General features: G+C 44.4%; 1 protein-coding gene across 11 annotated transcripts in view; it reads right to left on the bottom strand.

Annotated features, from left to right (window-relative positions):
- LOC131474972 (RNA binding protein fox-1 homolog 3-like) overlaps positions 1–14,053 on the bottom strand; it is a 519,357-nt gene that overhangs the window by 31,709 nt on the left and 473,595 nt on the right. For 9 of the 11 annotated variants that reach the window (XM_058652721.1, XM_058652722.1, XM_058652718.1 and 6 more), the window contains 5 exons: positions 12,200–12,343; positions 5,369–5,422; positions 996–1,088; positions 199–259; positions 54–107 (listed from right to left, as the gene is read on the bottom strand). In XM_058652721.1, coding sequence (XP_058508704.1) covers positions 54–107; positions 199–259; positions 996–1,088; positions 5,369–5,422; positions 12,200–12,343 — 406 coding nt within the window. The remainder of the gene's footprint in view (positions 1–53; positions 108–198; positions 260–995; positions 1,089–5,368; positions 5,423–12,199; positions 12,344–14,053) is intronic. The other 2 variants (XM_058652720.1, XM_058652724.1) reach the window with 1 other exon arrangement.

Here is a 14,053-nt window from a genome sequence, read left to right as displayed (position 1 = left end):
AAAATCATGCAAAAAGAGCCAGAGATTTTCTGAATAAGGCCTTTGCCTCTTACCGGCATACAGTTCAGGACCATAGACAGCTCCCACCACCGGGTTCAGCTTCCAGCCTGGTGAAGAAAGTTCAGAGAAACTTAGAGAACTTCAGTGGAAACTTTCTGTATTCTTCTGTCGTGTGATTGTTTCACTTTCAGCACTTACCGTTCGTGTACGGGTTGGCCACTTTTTTGTTTGTCATCACTCGTGCTGTTGCGTTGTTCACCTGTTCACACGAGACGGCTGGCGATTAGTGACCGACCGTAGAGTCAAAAGTTTCAAAAAACAAGTGATTATATAAACATGTTTTGTTGCACTTTGGTGTGATTGTGTTCCCTTTTCATGAATGTATTCATCGTCTCGCTTCTCTTACTTACACATTAATAAATTACTGGAACGAGAGGGGGGAAAGCATGCGCCAATTACCCACAGGTTTGAATAACAACAAATACAATTAAAAACAAAACAAAACAAAACAAGAGCATTCTCCAAAATCAGTAATTGGTTGCATAAACAAATGGATTCCAAAAAGAAAAACACAGACGGTGCTTTGATTTTTCTTCTATTGACCTGATGAGAATGAGCGAGCGGGGAGGGGAGGGCTGCGCCGCTCGTCTCAGAATTACAGCAGGCAACGCAAAAACGATGGTGACGAGGAGGAGGAAGGGAGGGGGATGCAGATCTTCTCTAGTTTTGACAGGAACCCAGAGGATGATGAGCATGCACTCATTCCGCATTGTCAGGTCATGATGGACAACTGGTGCGTCCAGGTTGACGTGAATGAATCGTGCGTCGCAGTCAGAACAACTTATACGCACCATTATGCACGCATGCATCCACACACACACACACACACACTCACCGCAGACACATGCAAATGCCTTGGTTTTTAAAGAGGCAGCATTCAGTGGACGTGGAGAAAAACAAACGATGGCGAGAAAGGGAAAAAAATATGAAAGCACCTCTATTTTGCGTCCCTCTACGATTGTACCATTTAGTTTCTCCCGTGCACGATCAGCATCTGTGCTTGTTTCGAAAGTTACAAACCCAAAGCCCTGAGAGCGCCGTGTTAGCCGCCGGTGGAGAAAAAAGGAAGAGAGGGGGGGGGAAAGTTGGACACACACACAGGAAGAAGAAAGGGGAAGGGAGGAGAGAAGAGAAGAGGGGGTGGGGGGGGGAAGGTGAGAAGACAGGAGAAGGTGAGCAGCAGAAGTCGAGTTGTAAGCAGCCAGATTAATTAGAGGCAGTTAGTGAGGCGTCAGGAAACAGCAAACAGAGAGATCCAAAGAGGAGGAGGAGGAGGAGGAGGAGGAGGAAGAGAGGATGGCGGTGATGTGACCTCACGCAACAGCGGCGGCAACAAAACCTGCCTGCTTTACCCAATTAAACAGCACAGCCTCGGTGCCACGGGTGAATGTCACAGAACACTGTGTTTGCGCCGTCACGGTAGTCGTATAATTATCTACAAAAGCTTCGGCAACACGGCCTTTGTCTTTCTCTGAAGACACGAGCAACACAGGAGAGGAGTGAAGATTAATTCTCCAAACAGAAATGTTAAAGGGATAGTTCTGGTTTCTTGAGGTGTAATTGTGTTTTTTTTTTTTTTTGTGTGTGCCAAGAACCAGTAAGTGCTGTCATCGTGGACACGTGGAAAGTGGCTCACCTAATGAAATATGCATCAGTGTAGCTCTGAAATATCCCAAGATTGTGTTTACCACTTTATCTCACTTTGTGAGGCAGCCCCTTGCAACTTTAAACCGACATTTGTGTCATATTGGGAGCCGCTCACTCTCCCGCACCAAAGTCCATAGAGAGAAATAGCATTTTTTTTAACTCTCAAGGGAAACAGGAGCTGCTGGTCTACTGCTGCCTCCACGAGTAAGTAAATCAGTGAATTTGTGATTTCAGGGTTTGTAATGATTTTCTCAGATGAACCAAAGTGAAAGAGCTCCTGTTTCACTGAGAGATAAAAATGCAGTTTTTTTCAATGGACTTTGGTGTGGAGAGAGTGACACTATAGAGTCAAAAATAACTGTCTCACAGCTTCATAAGGTAATGGACATTTTCTTAGTCTACCACGGACTTCAGACTCGATGAGGTTTGTCACCGGCAGCCATGTTTTTAATTCTCCGCACTAATAACTCTCACACAGGGACAAAACCCCACTCTCTGGGATGGAGACGAGCGAGAATGTTGACTCTAAACCCTGACCAAAATACACCCACCCCCACTTACACTTACAGCTCTGTGTCTCCCTCTGTCCCCTGGGGTTTTTTTTGTCACATCCTTGAGTTATGTGGACTGGGAGACTGGACCTGAGCTCTATAGTGGAAGCATTAAGATATGCTGGCCAAACAAGTCCCGTTCCTTTGGTTTCTATATATAAATATAAATCTATATACACTTATGGAGGTGTATGGTGCCTGATAATTGCTTGAGCATGTAATACATGTGAGAGATTGTTGAGCGGCGTGATCTTGTATGCATACATACGCAGAATCTGCCGGCTGCTACTCGTAGCATAAATAACATGAGACCTGTCCTTGGGGGGAAAGAGAGATAAAGAAATAAAAAAAAGGAACTGAGGGCAAAATTAATCCTTTGGACGTTCACCCAACTGTGGTTACCCCCTCTATCTTCTTCTCTCTTTTTTTTTTATCATGCGCAAATAATTAGCTTACAAGAGGGGAGAGTGGCGCCACCATTTTTCACAGGAGACAAACATATTGAATGCAAATTGCCAAAGCTTCATAGGAAATAGATTGTTTATTAATGGCCTGGTAGGTTCATTATATAGCACACAGGGTGCGGGGGGGGGGGTTATAAAGAGAGAGAGGCATCATGGGTAATGGCTTTGTAGGGCACAAACAATAAATGCTTGTTACGGCGGAGGAGGCAGGTTTATCCGGTGCTCAATCTTGTCTGGCAGCGCGAGCTGAGAGCAGCAGTGGCGGCGGCGGCGGCAGCGGCATCGCCCGGTTCCTGCATGAGCTTCCTGCTCAGACCGCTGCCCGAAACCACTCACAGGTATGAATGGGAATCAATAGTATTCATGCCTCAGCAGCCGGCCAGGGAGCCTGTCTGCTTTATGAATGGAGGGCTGTGGAGCTTAGTACACTCCATTAAATGAACAGCTGGATGAAGAGCACTGGGCTGTTCACACCTCTCCCCCGCCCCCCCACCCCCCCCTCACTCTCACCTGTCCACGGTAGGCGACTCGGAGACGGATACCGCGGTGATGTTTCTCTGGTGGCGTTTTTATTCATCTCGGTTTAAAGTGAGAGTGAAAAGCGTAATAGCGTCTACATGACGGAAGATACGCCGCCGACACGCTGTTACATAAACATAACAGTTTAAAGGGACAGTTCAGGGATTGTCCTCCTGTTAGCAGCTCCCTGTCTATATGGAAGTGGACTTGTGTCAATATTTTCAATCAATACTTTTTAAGAAGCAGATAAAACATTGATTTAATCATTCAAAAATATTGTATTTTATTGTTTGAAATGCACTCCCTCACTTGTTTTTTTATTTATGGGCGGGCCTTAGGAAGCTGCCTGCTGATTGGCTACTGAGTTTCGGAGCGACAGCTCATTGGACCGGAAGTCGTCACAGGCTTGGAGTCGCTGTCCGTCTGGAACTCGTCCCCCTTCGACATCCAAGAAAATAACTGTAAATATCTAACGTTTATAATCTGACAAACGTTAGATATTTACAATTATTTTGTCGGATGTCGACAGAGGAAACTTGTAATGTAAGAACTATTATTTTTCAAAAAAAATACAATATTTTTGAATGATTAAATCTATATTTCATTGACTTCTTACTTCCATAGTCCTCTTGTTAGCAGCTTCCTGTCTCTACAGCGTTTGACGGATCAATCAGATTGATCGCGCAAGTATGTTCCTCAGGCTGGGCAAATATATTGATATTTTATAGATAAATGGTCTTTGATTTTGGATATCGTCGCATCACGATGACGATTTTTTCCCGGTTCAATATCAATAATCGATTCATCGAGTAATTGTTTCAACTCTCATCATATTTATTATATTAAATAACATAGAATAAATAAAAAGTGACTTCAAAGAAATAGAAAGAAATAAGAAATAAACCAGGTGTTATCTGGAAGGAATTTTTAGGTCACACAACACAGATGACGATAAACAGCAGATATTTGACTTTAGAGTGTGTTTACAGTGGATTTGTCACTCTGTTTCACCCATTTTTTGTCCCCACTTAAAATAATGATGATGCTGCCGTGTTTGTTTAATTCGAGTTGGATCAAATTTGACCGTTTTTGTTACAATTGACAGAAACACAGCGAATAGTGGTGCAAAAGTGCAGGGCTTTTATTTTCTTTGAAGGAAGTGACTCTGAGGTTGATTTTCTGTCAATTTTTATTCATTCTTTTAAATCCCAACTTTCTCTATATTGCTGTGGGATTGTGACTTGGTATCTGGGAGCAGCTGATCAAAAACACATTTATCTCCGTAAATCAGTTAAAAAAAACTGTATATTCTTTGGGTGAAGAATATAATGTCCAAAACTATAAAGAAAATCATATATGTCATGTTTAATATAGCATAGCAAAAAGCTTTTTTTAAAAAATGTATAAAAACTTCCATTAGATCAAGTATCCACTTTAGATAAGCATGAACATGAACAACTTTCTTTATTTGGCAAAGCATCCCTGACACTACAGCATTATCATTATTATTAGTATTATTGTTGTTATTATTATTATTATTATTATTATTATGAATAATGTTATTATTAGTATTATTATTATTATTATTATTATTATTATTATTATTATTATTATTATCATTATCATTATCATTATCATTATTATTTTTATTAATAATGATGTTATCCCAAATTTTAAAAACAGAAATGACTGTGAAAAAATGAATAATGTAGAATAGAATTTCCATCAGGCTTCAAAGTAGACCGGGTTCCTTTAAAACAAGTGGTTTCCATTCCATGAGCTCGAGGACCTGCAGCCTGTTTTGTAGATTAAGTGAATTGCGAAACAGCTCAATAATGAATTGATTGACAGGGCTAATGATTCACAACTTGGGTTAGAGCTGCAACAACAAAAACAACGGGAGGGAGGGAGGGAGGGAGGGAGCGAGAGACAGAGAGAGAGAGAGAGAGAGAGGGAGAGAGAGAGAGAGAGAGAGAGAGAGAGAGAGGGAGGCATGGTGGATGTATGTCTCCAGGACCAGGCTTAGAGACCACTACTCTCCGCCAGTGTACACACTACACTAATGCCATCATTAGGAAACAGAAGAAGTACATGGTAATGAAGCAGCTGGCGTTCTAGTTCACTTACCTTGGATCCTCGCTCATTAAAGATAATCTCCACATCTAAAATCTTTCCAAATTGCTGCAGAGAGGGAGACAAAAAAAGAGAGGGGAGAGAAAGAGACGGAGGGCAGAGAACGGAGCGTTAGAAAAAGCCTCATTGGCTGTGAATTCATGACAAGGACGAGTGGAGGAAGAGTGAGAGAATGAGAGAGAGAGAGAGAAAACATTAAGACAATATGGAAATGTGACTTTAGCGAGGAAATGGTGGTCAATTTGCATTTGTTAGCTCAGCAAAGAGTTCTCGCAGCTCGCTGGCATGTGTTAAAGAGCATTTTCCGTGTTTGTTTTTAAAGTTCTTCTCGAGATATGGAACCACAGATAAAACCTCCACAATCAGCCGCTCTGAAAACTCAGAAAACCTGGTTTCCCCCCACCAGTCTCTGGTGGATCACGCAGGTAACTCACCCCACAAAACCACAAAAGGGACAGAAAATGATCCTGTGAGTAAGTTGCTTTCCCCCATTTTTCTAGAATAACTTCCAATATCTGGCAGTTATTTACAATTTACTGCATGTTAAAAAAAAACAAAAACACTGTAGTTGGATGTTAAATAAGAGATTTGAATAGCAACACATGTATTTAAATTTTTGTTTCAATGTCCAAACTCACTCCTCTCTGGTACCAAAGACGCTGATTCGCCTGCAACAGCGCAAGTGAAATTACCGTAATAACCACATGTTGGGCTCAGAAACTGTCGGAATCTTTCCGATAGCACAAACCGCTGTTGCGTAATTAGAGTAACGTTAGTTATTTTTCGTTACACAATAAGCTAAACCATTGGTTAAACTTTGATTAGCAGAATGAATCATCGCGGTATCAACACAATCCTCTTCTCCAGTGTTGTTAATTAGGGCGGCGACTAACATTATTTTCATCACCATTTAATCCATTTTAATCGCTTTTCCAACTCATCGATTGGTTGGTCCATAAAATGTCACAAAATGTTGAAAAATGCGGATCATTTATGTTTTCAAATGTCTTACTTTTCACTTAAATTAAAAATAAAAAAACCTTTACTCGCTAATTTTGAGCTTATATGACGTTTTTCCACTACTTATTTAAAGAACATCTCACTTGTAACACCCAGAAATATTTTCTTACCTCAAAGAAATCTTACTAAGTGTAATAATCGTACTGCACTGGCAGATCATTTCACTTGTGTATAGTCTATATCTTCTCAAATCAAGTATTTATTTCTCTTCTTTTTTTTTCACCGCTTTGTGGAATCGCACTTTCTCTCCCTTTTTCCATGTCTCTATCTCTTATTCCTTTACCGTCTCTTCCTGTCTTTGTTTGTGCGCTCTCACAGTCAACAGGACCTAAGGGCCGGTCCCCGGGGGTTAACATGCTCCAGCCTTTCGATTTAACAGGCCTGCCCTCGGATCATTAAAAAACAGAGGAATGAAAGTAAACTGTAAGTTCCCGCTAATGAGTGGAGTGAGAGCGACTTTTAATTGCTGTCTACAATGGCCGTATTATTTCATTAAAAGTAATTACCCTGTCAAGCGGTCCGCGTCGCCTTCATTTCGGCACGACGGGGAAGAAATGGGCCTTCCATGTGGTCGACACTCAATGGGAATGGATGGATCGTTTGACTGAGCCTCTAATAGGGGCGAGGAGGAGCCGCTAATGTCTGAGAGGAGGCTTGAGGAGCTGAGGGTTTATGGGTTAGAGACAAACATATGTCCTCCACATCTGAGCGGGGGATGCCGTGACCTCACCACACCCACTTTCAGAAGGAGGGAGGCTACAATCAAAACTCTACATTTAGGGGAATTATTGGCAGAAAATCAATACACTACGTATACGTGTTTGTATAGGTAGTGTATTGACCCAAACCCTAACCCTGAAACATTTGGGAAAAAGAAGGCATGGGCAGAGGAGTCCTCAGATGTCCTAAAAAATTCTTACATATTAGATCTTTAAATACAGATTTGATTTGACGATTCTGATTGCAGGACATCCCGTAGTGTGATGGGAGACTCAGAGAAAGAAAGAGCGCCTCCTGTTGGCTGTTCTACCATGCAGATACATACATGTTAGACTTCAGAGGAAAGATCACTCTTCCAGCATCGGGGTCAGGCCCCAACATTCAGGGAAAAACGTGACAATATGGGCATAGAACTCAGAGACTGACTCGGGTCAACTGTGACACATCTACATGTGTCCAACAGGTGGGAGGAGCTCGGGACAGAGAGCCTCAATCCCAAAAGAAGTACATGACAACTTTTACACCAGCCATGTCCGGGAAATCCGGTCTCCAGACTTTTTCCAGGGTTTGCCTTTCACATGTGACAAAGCACAGCGGGGGGATTGTCTGAGTCACGTCTTCACGACAGCAGAAGAATCTCCAGAACATTTAAGAGGGGTGGAGCTACAGGTGCATCACGCAGGAGACAGACCATTGGCCAGATTATGTAGAGTTTCTCGGCACGGCAGCCTAGTAGCTGTTGCCTCACATCAAGAAGGTCACTGGTTCGTATCCTGGTTTGACCGATAGGACCGTTCTGAGTGGAGTTTGTATGGTCTCCCGGTTCTCCAGGTCCCACAGTCCAAAAATATACAGAATAGGGAATTAATTGGACACTCTCTATAAATGTGCCTGTCCAGGATGTACCAGCTGGGATTAGCTCCAGCTCCCCATGACCCTCAAAGACACTATCCACAGATCTGACGTGGGACTTCTCAGGGCAGTTGTGGATATTCTCAGGAGTGAATGACTCTCCGGTGGACATCTGGACTTGGATGCACCCGTGAGAAGCGACTTTAGTTGTCTCAAAACCTGCTTACTTTGAGCAGTGTGCGCTCCTCCTTAGATATTCCATAGATCTCATGCACACATCTGCCATATACAGCGCTCAGCTCCACTGGTTCGAATGGGGGAAACGCCGGCTTTGATCGGTCGCGCACACACGCAGGCATTTATGTCCCAGCGTGATGCCCCTCTCTCGCCTGAAATGACAATGCTTCCCCCATGCAATGTGCAGATGCTAATTGTTTTAACCGAGCGTAATGAGCTTGTGGCGTCGATTAATTAGTTTCCTAGGAAGTCGTCTTGGTGGATTTCCACATGGCGCTGGGGACCGTTCGCCACTCACCAGCGATCTCGTACACTTCTGCCCCCCCCGCCCCGCGCACCCGCCCACTCCCACCCACTCACACACACACACACAAACAGCTGCATCAGCAGCACCGATAAACAATAGCTTCAATGGGAGGAGTCTCCAGAGGGAAGAAGTCAGATCCGTGCACCCACAGACCATAAAGACAACTCAATATCAATATGAAGATATAAACAAACGCAAGGAGCCACAACTTAAACGCACACTCACATAAATGTGAGTTTATGGCTTTAATCTCCCTTTTTTATCACATGTAATTTATTTTTATATCATTTCTTTTTCAACTTGGTTTCCATTAATTTCTTACCCCATGCGATTTCCTCGGCTGTTATTAAGGGAACGCCACAGAAACGTCCCTGAATCATCTGCACTTAAAACACATTACCGATGAAAAGAGGCTGGATTACATGTTCAGATTTAAGAGTGTGGTGTTTACACACGATGCTCCTGCCAGCTCCTCAGTAAAGCCACTAGAAACACTTTGGATAATTACTGGCAAGTCTTTGACTTCCTGCATGCTTGACCCAGGCTCCAGCCGCCACCCCACCTTCACTTCTGAATGTGTCTGATTGTCCTGTTGTGTTGGTCTCACGCGAACACCAAACTCTGTCCAGACCCAATTCTGAGGACATTGTCCAGAGTTCCTGTCTGAAGATGACTCTAACATGGTCCATTGGTGCACTGAATTTCCTGGTCCTTAAAGCAGCTGTCGGCATTGTCGTGTTTTAGCGCCGTTATTAGGGTCCCCATCAATCTTCTCTACATCACATCAAGGAGCTTCCAAACCCACAAATGTGGACCTTTGATAGAACTGTATTTCCTGGTCCTTGAGCATTTGTCAGCAGTGTTTTCATTGGGCTATAACAAACGAGAGGCACCTCTTCATGGAGTTCTGGCTCAGAGGCTGCAATCTTGTGCCCCCATGTTTCTACGGGAGCCCGAAAGGATAAACCAGCTAGAGGCCATTTGCTGCAATCTGTAGTTTCACCATTTGAAGTCACAAATTCTCTCACACTGGACTTTTAACTCAGATATTAACGCAGCTTTAAGTGCCAAACAAGACCTACTTCATGAGTACAAATGTCTTTACGGTCCTCTGATTATGTTACAGCCGCCCTGCACATTCAAACCGTGGCGTGCTAGTGTCAAGGAGGTTCAGGCGCAGCAGCGACTGTGACAGTATGGTGTGGAGGGTTCGGAGAGCAAAGACCCCAAGTGCTCTGGGAACTGCAGCGAGATCCTTCACACGCCGCTGCGAGAGTGGCATAAACGAGGGGCACCCTCAAGTAGCACAGCATGGGCGCAGCACCAGGCGCACTCGCTCTTGGAGTGTTTTCATCCCACACACACACACACACTCTCTAATTACTTCATTCAGGTCCGCCGTGGTCGTCCTAATGAGCCCTTCATTTAGCGCCTCGTTAAAGGCTCGCAGGTTTCCCCACATCCCCTCACCCTGTGGCGCGCAGGGCCAATCTCAGACCCTCCCTTCTTGTTTTAGGGTGCCGGCTCCAGAGCTTGGCTGCACTGTCATCAGTGTGGTGTGGAGCAGAGACGGAGCTCCTGACGAGGTTGAGCCTTCCTTAGCGGTTCCTCCTCCTCTGTGTTTCCGGCCGCCCGCGCGACTCTGTGGGCTTCGCTCATGCGTAGCGGCAATGGCGTATTGAGCCAGTGGTGCTCCAGAAGCCATTAGAGCAAGAGGGATGAAGCTTTCCACACACTGATCACACAAAGGCCCATTGTGGAGGCCCATGTCAGAGGGTGGAGCGGTTCAGCTATCTCCTCGCCAAGTGCTCGCCAAGACAATCAATCCCACAATCCTCGTCGGCTATGCCAACCACCAAAGAGGGGAGGAGGGAGGCGGTGGGAGAGCGAGGAGGGGCAACACGTGGGTGATTGAGGGGGATGTGATCAATTTGGTATCGTATATCTGCACGCGCGCCGGCCAGGCACACAAAGCCTTTGAGCTAATTACTGAAAGCGATTTGGATTCCACATGACCTGCACCAGAGCTGGGAACAATAAAGCCAACAATCAGGAAGAGAGAGAGGGAGGGAAAGAGAGAGAGAGAGAGAGAGAGAGCAGCCATGTTGTCTGCAATTTATAAATCCACAGCCCGGGCGGTAATTAATATCATCAGCTGGATGTTGTCTCCATAACAATGAGAATTAACGCCTCTGGGTTCTAATGGTCCAATTAGCGCATAACATTTAAAGTACATTTTTGGCCATCATCTCCATTCAGATCCATTATGGTTATTGAATTTGGGATGTTTGGGTCAATTCTTATTGAGGCTTTTGTGAGACACGAGGGTGAGCTGCTGAAATATTCATTGCCTCATTAATTGGGGCGAGAGACAAAGAGAATAGTTTGCATGTGGAGGAGCTTCGCTTTGTTGATATGTAATATTTGTCTGCAGCTCCCCACTCACTGTGTGTGTGTAACCTCTAAATTGGGTAATCAGGGAAAAACTGTTTTCCTCTGCTCCGCTTTCAGCAGACAATTTAACCTTATGCGAGGGTCTAAAAGCTACTTAAGGGGGATTTTTGTTTTCCAATCCTGCAAGAAATGCAGATTAACATGTGCTTCTAGTGACCGAGATGGGAGAAATTACATATGTATTGTTAATAATCACACACAAGTTCAAGTTAATTGCAGAGATGTACCGACACAGCGAAAGGAGAAGGCTTTACTGTATTTGGTTCCATATCTCAAGTGCGGTAGAGAGAGAGAGAGATTTGTTTTTCTCCAACATCAGCACCTGATTGTGACTGATTTGGCTGCTTTGCTTTTATTTTTCCTGAATTGTAAAAAAAAACTCTTTTTCTCCTGACAAAGTAGTTGATGTGATACTGATGTGGATACCATTAATTATGTGGCCGTTGTTGTGTGATCTGATCCCAATGCTCATTTTTCACAGCGCCTAAATAAGCCAAAAAAACTGTAGAAACTTTTATTCCCCCGGAGAATCGTCTTTATGCCTCGTTTTCCACACACACACACACACACACACACAGCTCCGTGTCCATGTGCGAGTCGGCCAGAAGTGCATTCTCTCCTCTGGCAACCTGCGTGATCTCCAATGGGTTGCAAAACTAGTTTTCAAGAACACAGCCTGAGGCTCGGAGGTTCTCTCCCTCTCACTGATAACATGTCAGGGACCAGCGGCGACACAAGGAAAAACTCATTTTAGACACTTAACATAAGGTTCACCTAATAAAACCTAGGCCTGCATAAATCCATGGCATCTCTGGAGCATTTTTTATATCACTGTTCGACAACCGCTAACTCGCTCACACCAAAGTCCATAGAAAAAACGTGCAATTTTACACCACAGCACACAGGAGTCGTGTGACACCGTTGAACTCACCGCTGCCTCCATCAGTGAGTTCACATGTGTTACAGTGTGACGTCAGTGTTTGAAATCCTACATTCAAATTGGTCTCGGCGATACAAACTTACTAAACGAAGCAGCTGCGGGCAAACGGCTCCGGCTTAAAATGCTAATTTTCGGTATGGACTTTGGTGTGAGGAATTTTCTGCATGACATAACCCTCATATAACTGTCTTTAAGATATCAAAGGCTTAAACCGGTGTCGATTTTGTTAAGTTTATCCTTCACATCACTACTGGCGGCCATGTTTTCAGGCTGACTCAGGACTTGAGGTACTCACCCCAAACATTTGCCTTAGGTCAGGGTCCCGGAAACGGAAGGGAATGTTGGAGACATGTAACCGCTTGGGCTGCTGCTTCTCTGAAGAGTCTGAGTGCTGGAGCTGGAGCTGCTGAGAGCCCTCTGTTTGCGTCACGTCATCTGTCTGCCAGAGGGAAACAAACACAGAGAAGACACAAGCCGCTCATTAGCTGCTACAGTAGACTGTACCTCCTGGGTCTGAAATATGGGGGGAGGGGGGAGGGGGTGGTTACATGTGGCGAGGGGGGGGGTGCAGGGTGGGGCTGGGAGGCCCAGGCTGACTAACTTCCTTGGCGTCTGCCATTTTTCAATCTGGCGAGAAAGCCGAGGCGATAAACAGCCGATGACTTATAGTGTCAAACCTGGGGTTGTGCATTACAAATCCACTTATTAATCTCTTGCACTTAGCTCTTGAGCAACAGGGAAGATTGAAGGTGCTGACAAAAAGGCGTGGATATAGATCCCACACAGCCCTGACACGTCTAGACACATTATTGGTGACGTTTGCGCACAGGCATCAGAGTGCGAGGCCCAAAGCCCTCAGCGTTGTTGTTTCCATCATTATGAGAATGCTATGCTGACATTTCTATATAAATGACGCGTCTGATGTCAATGACAAATTCACTTGTTTCTCGGCGTGACAACGGTGATGGATTCCTGCGAGGGTGGTGCTTGTGTGTCTGTTCAGACGGACCTTGTTTCTTTCTCTGATTTATTTGCCGTGGACTGAACCTCACTGGTCGTGGTCATCAGTGTAGTTTATGCCATTGGCGCGAGTCGCCGTGTTGTGTTATATAATGTTGTTTATGAGTGACGTCGGGATAAATCAGTCGTCCAACTTGTCATAATGGATGTTAAAGTGATTTTTTTTTTTTAATTGTGGTTGTATGAGGTATAGGCACATCGTCAGTTTGCCCTCTGCATGGAGAACCTGAAACACTGAGGTTCAAAACTTGGCAACACAATGTAAAAACACATTCAAGCCACTTAACAAAAGGCTGACCACTCTTTCACCACTTTATGTTGCTGTTAAACAACCTTTTCTGACTGGAAACTGAAGTTTGGGAACTGCCTACTCCCCGCACCAAAGTCCACAGAGAAAATCAGCATTTTAAGCTGATGGTGACACACGAGCTGCTGGTCCACTGCTGCTTAATTTTGGTGAGTTTGACAGACTTAGATAAAGCAAAGCAACCAACTTGAACCACCAATGTCACAAAATAACCCATGTGAACTTATCTAGGAGGGCAGCAAAGGCTACAACAACTCGTGTTTGCTGTGGTGTAAAATTGCTAATTTTCTCTATGGGCTTTGGTGCGGGAGAGTGAACTGTTTACAACCTTCAGTTTCCAGTTGGCAAAAAGGACGTGCACAATAAGCGAGGTGATGGTCAGCACAGCACTGAACTATCCCTTTAAAGTGTGATGTATCACGGCACAAAAAAAAACAACTGAAAAACTGGGCAAGAAAATTCACGACGTTAGTGGAGAAATATCAGTGGCAACAAAAACCACAAATTGACATCTTTACACTTTTCTTTATGAACAAATAAAACAAACGGGACACTCGCGGGTTGATTTGTGAGTTCTCTGCGCGCTCGTGGGCGTCTGCGTGAACTTTGCCGAGACCCAGTCGCGGTTAAAAGAGAGCAACACTTGACAGGAGACGCGAGGTGAAGCGGTGTCAGAGTCGGACACAAAATCATTCGCATTATTCCCTCCCTGCAAATCTATCACTGCAGTAATTGCTCTCACAACCACAAGAGGTCACTCATCAAAATAAATAAGCACACACACACACACCAAAAAAAAAAACAAGGTTGTTGTGAGTGTTT

The sequence above is a fragment of the Solea solea genome, chromosome 16 (assembly GCF_958295425.1).
Source record: "Solea solea chromosome 16, fSolSol10.1, whole genome shotgun sequence".
Taxonomy (NCBI): Eukaryota; Metazoa; Chordata; class Actinopteri; order Pleuronectiformes; family Soleidae; genus Solea; species Solea solea.
The sequence above is the reverse complement of the archived record's forward strand: the minus strand, read 5'-3'. Positions and strand labels throughout refer to the sequence as shown.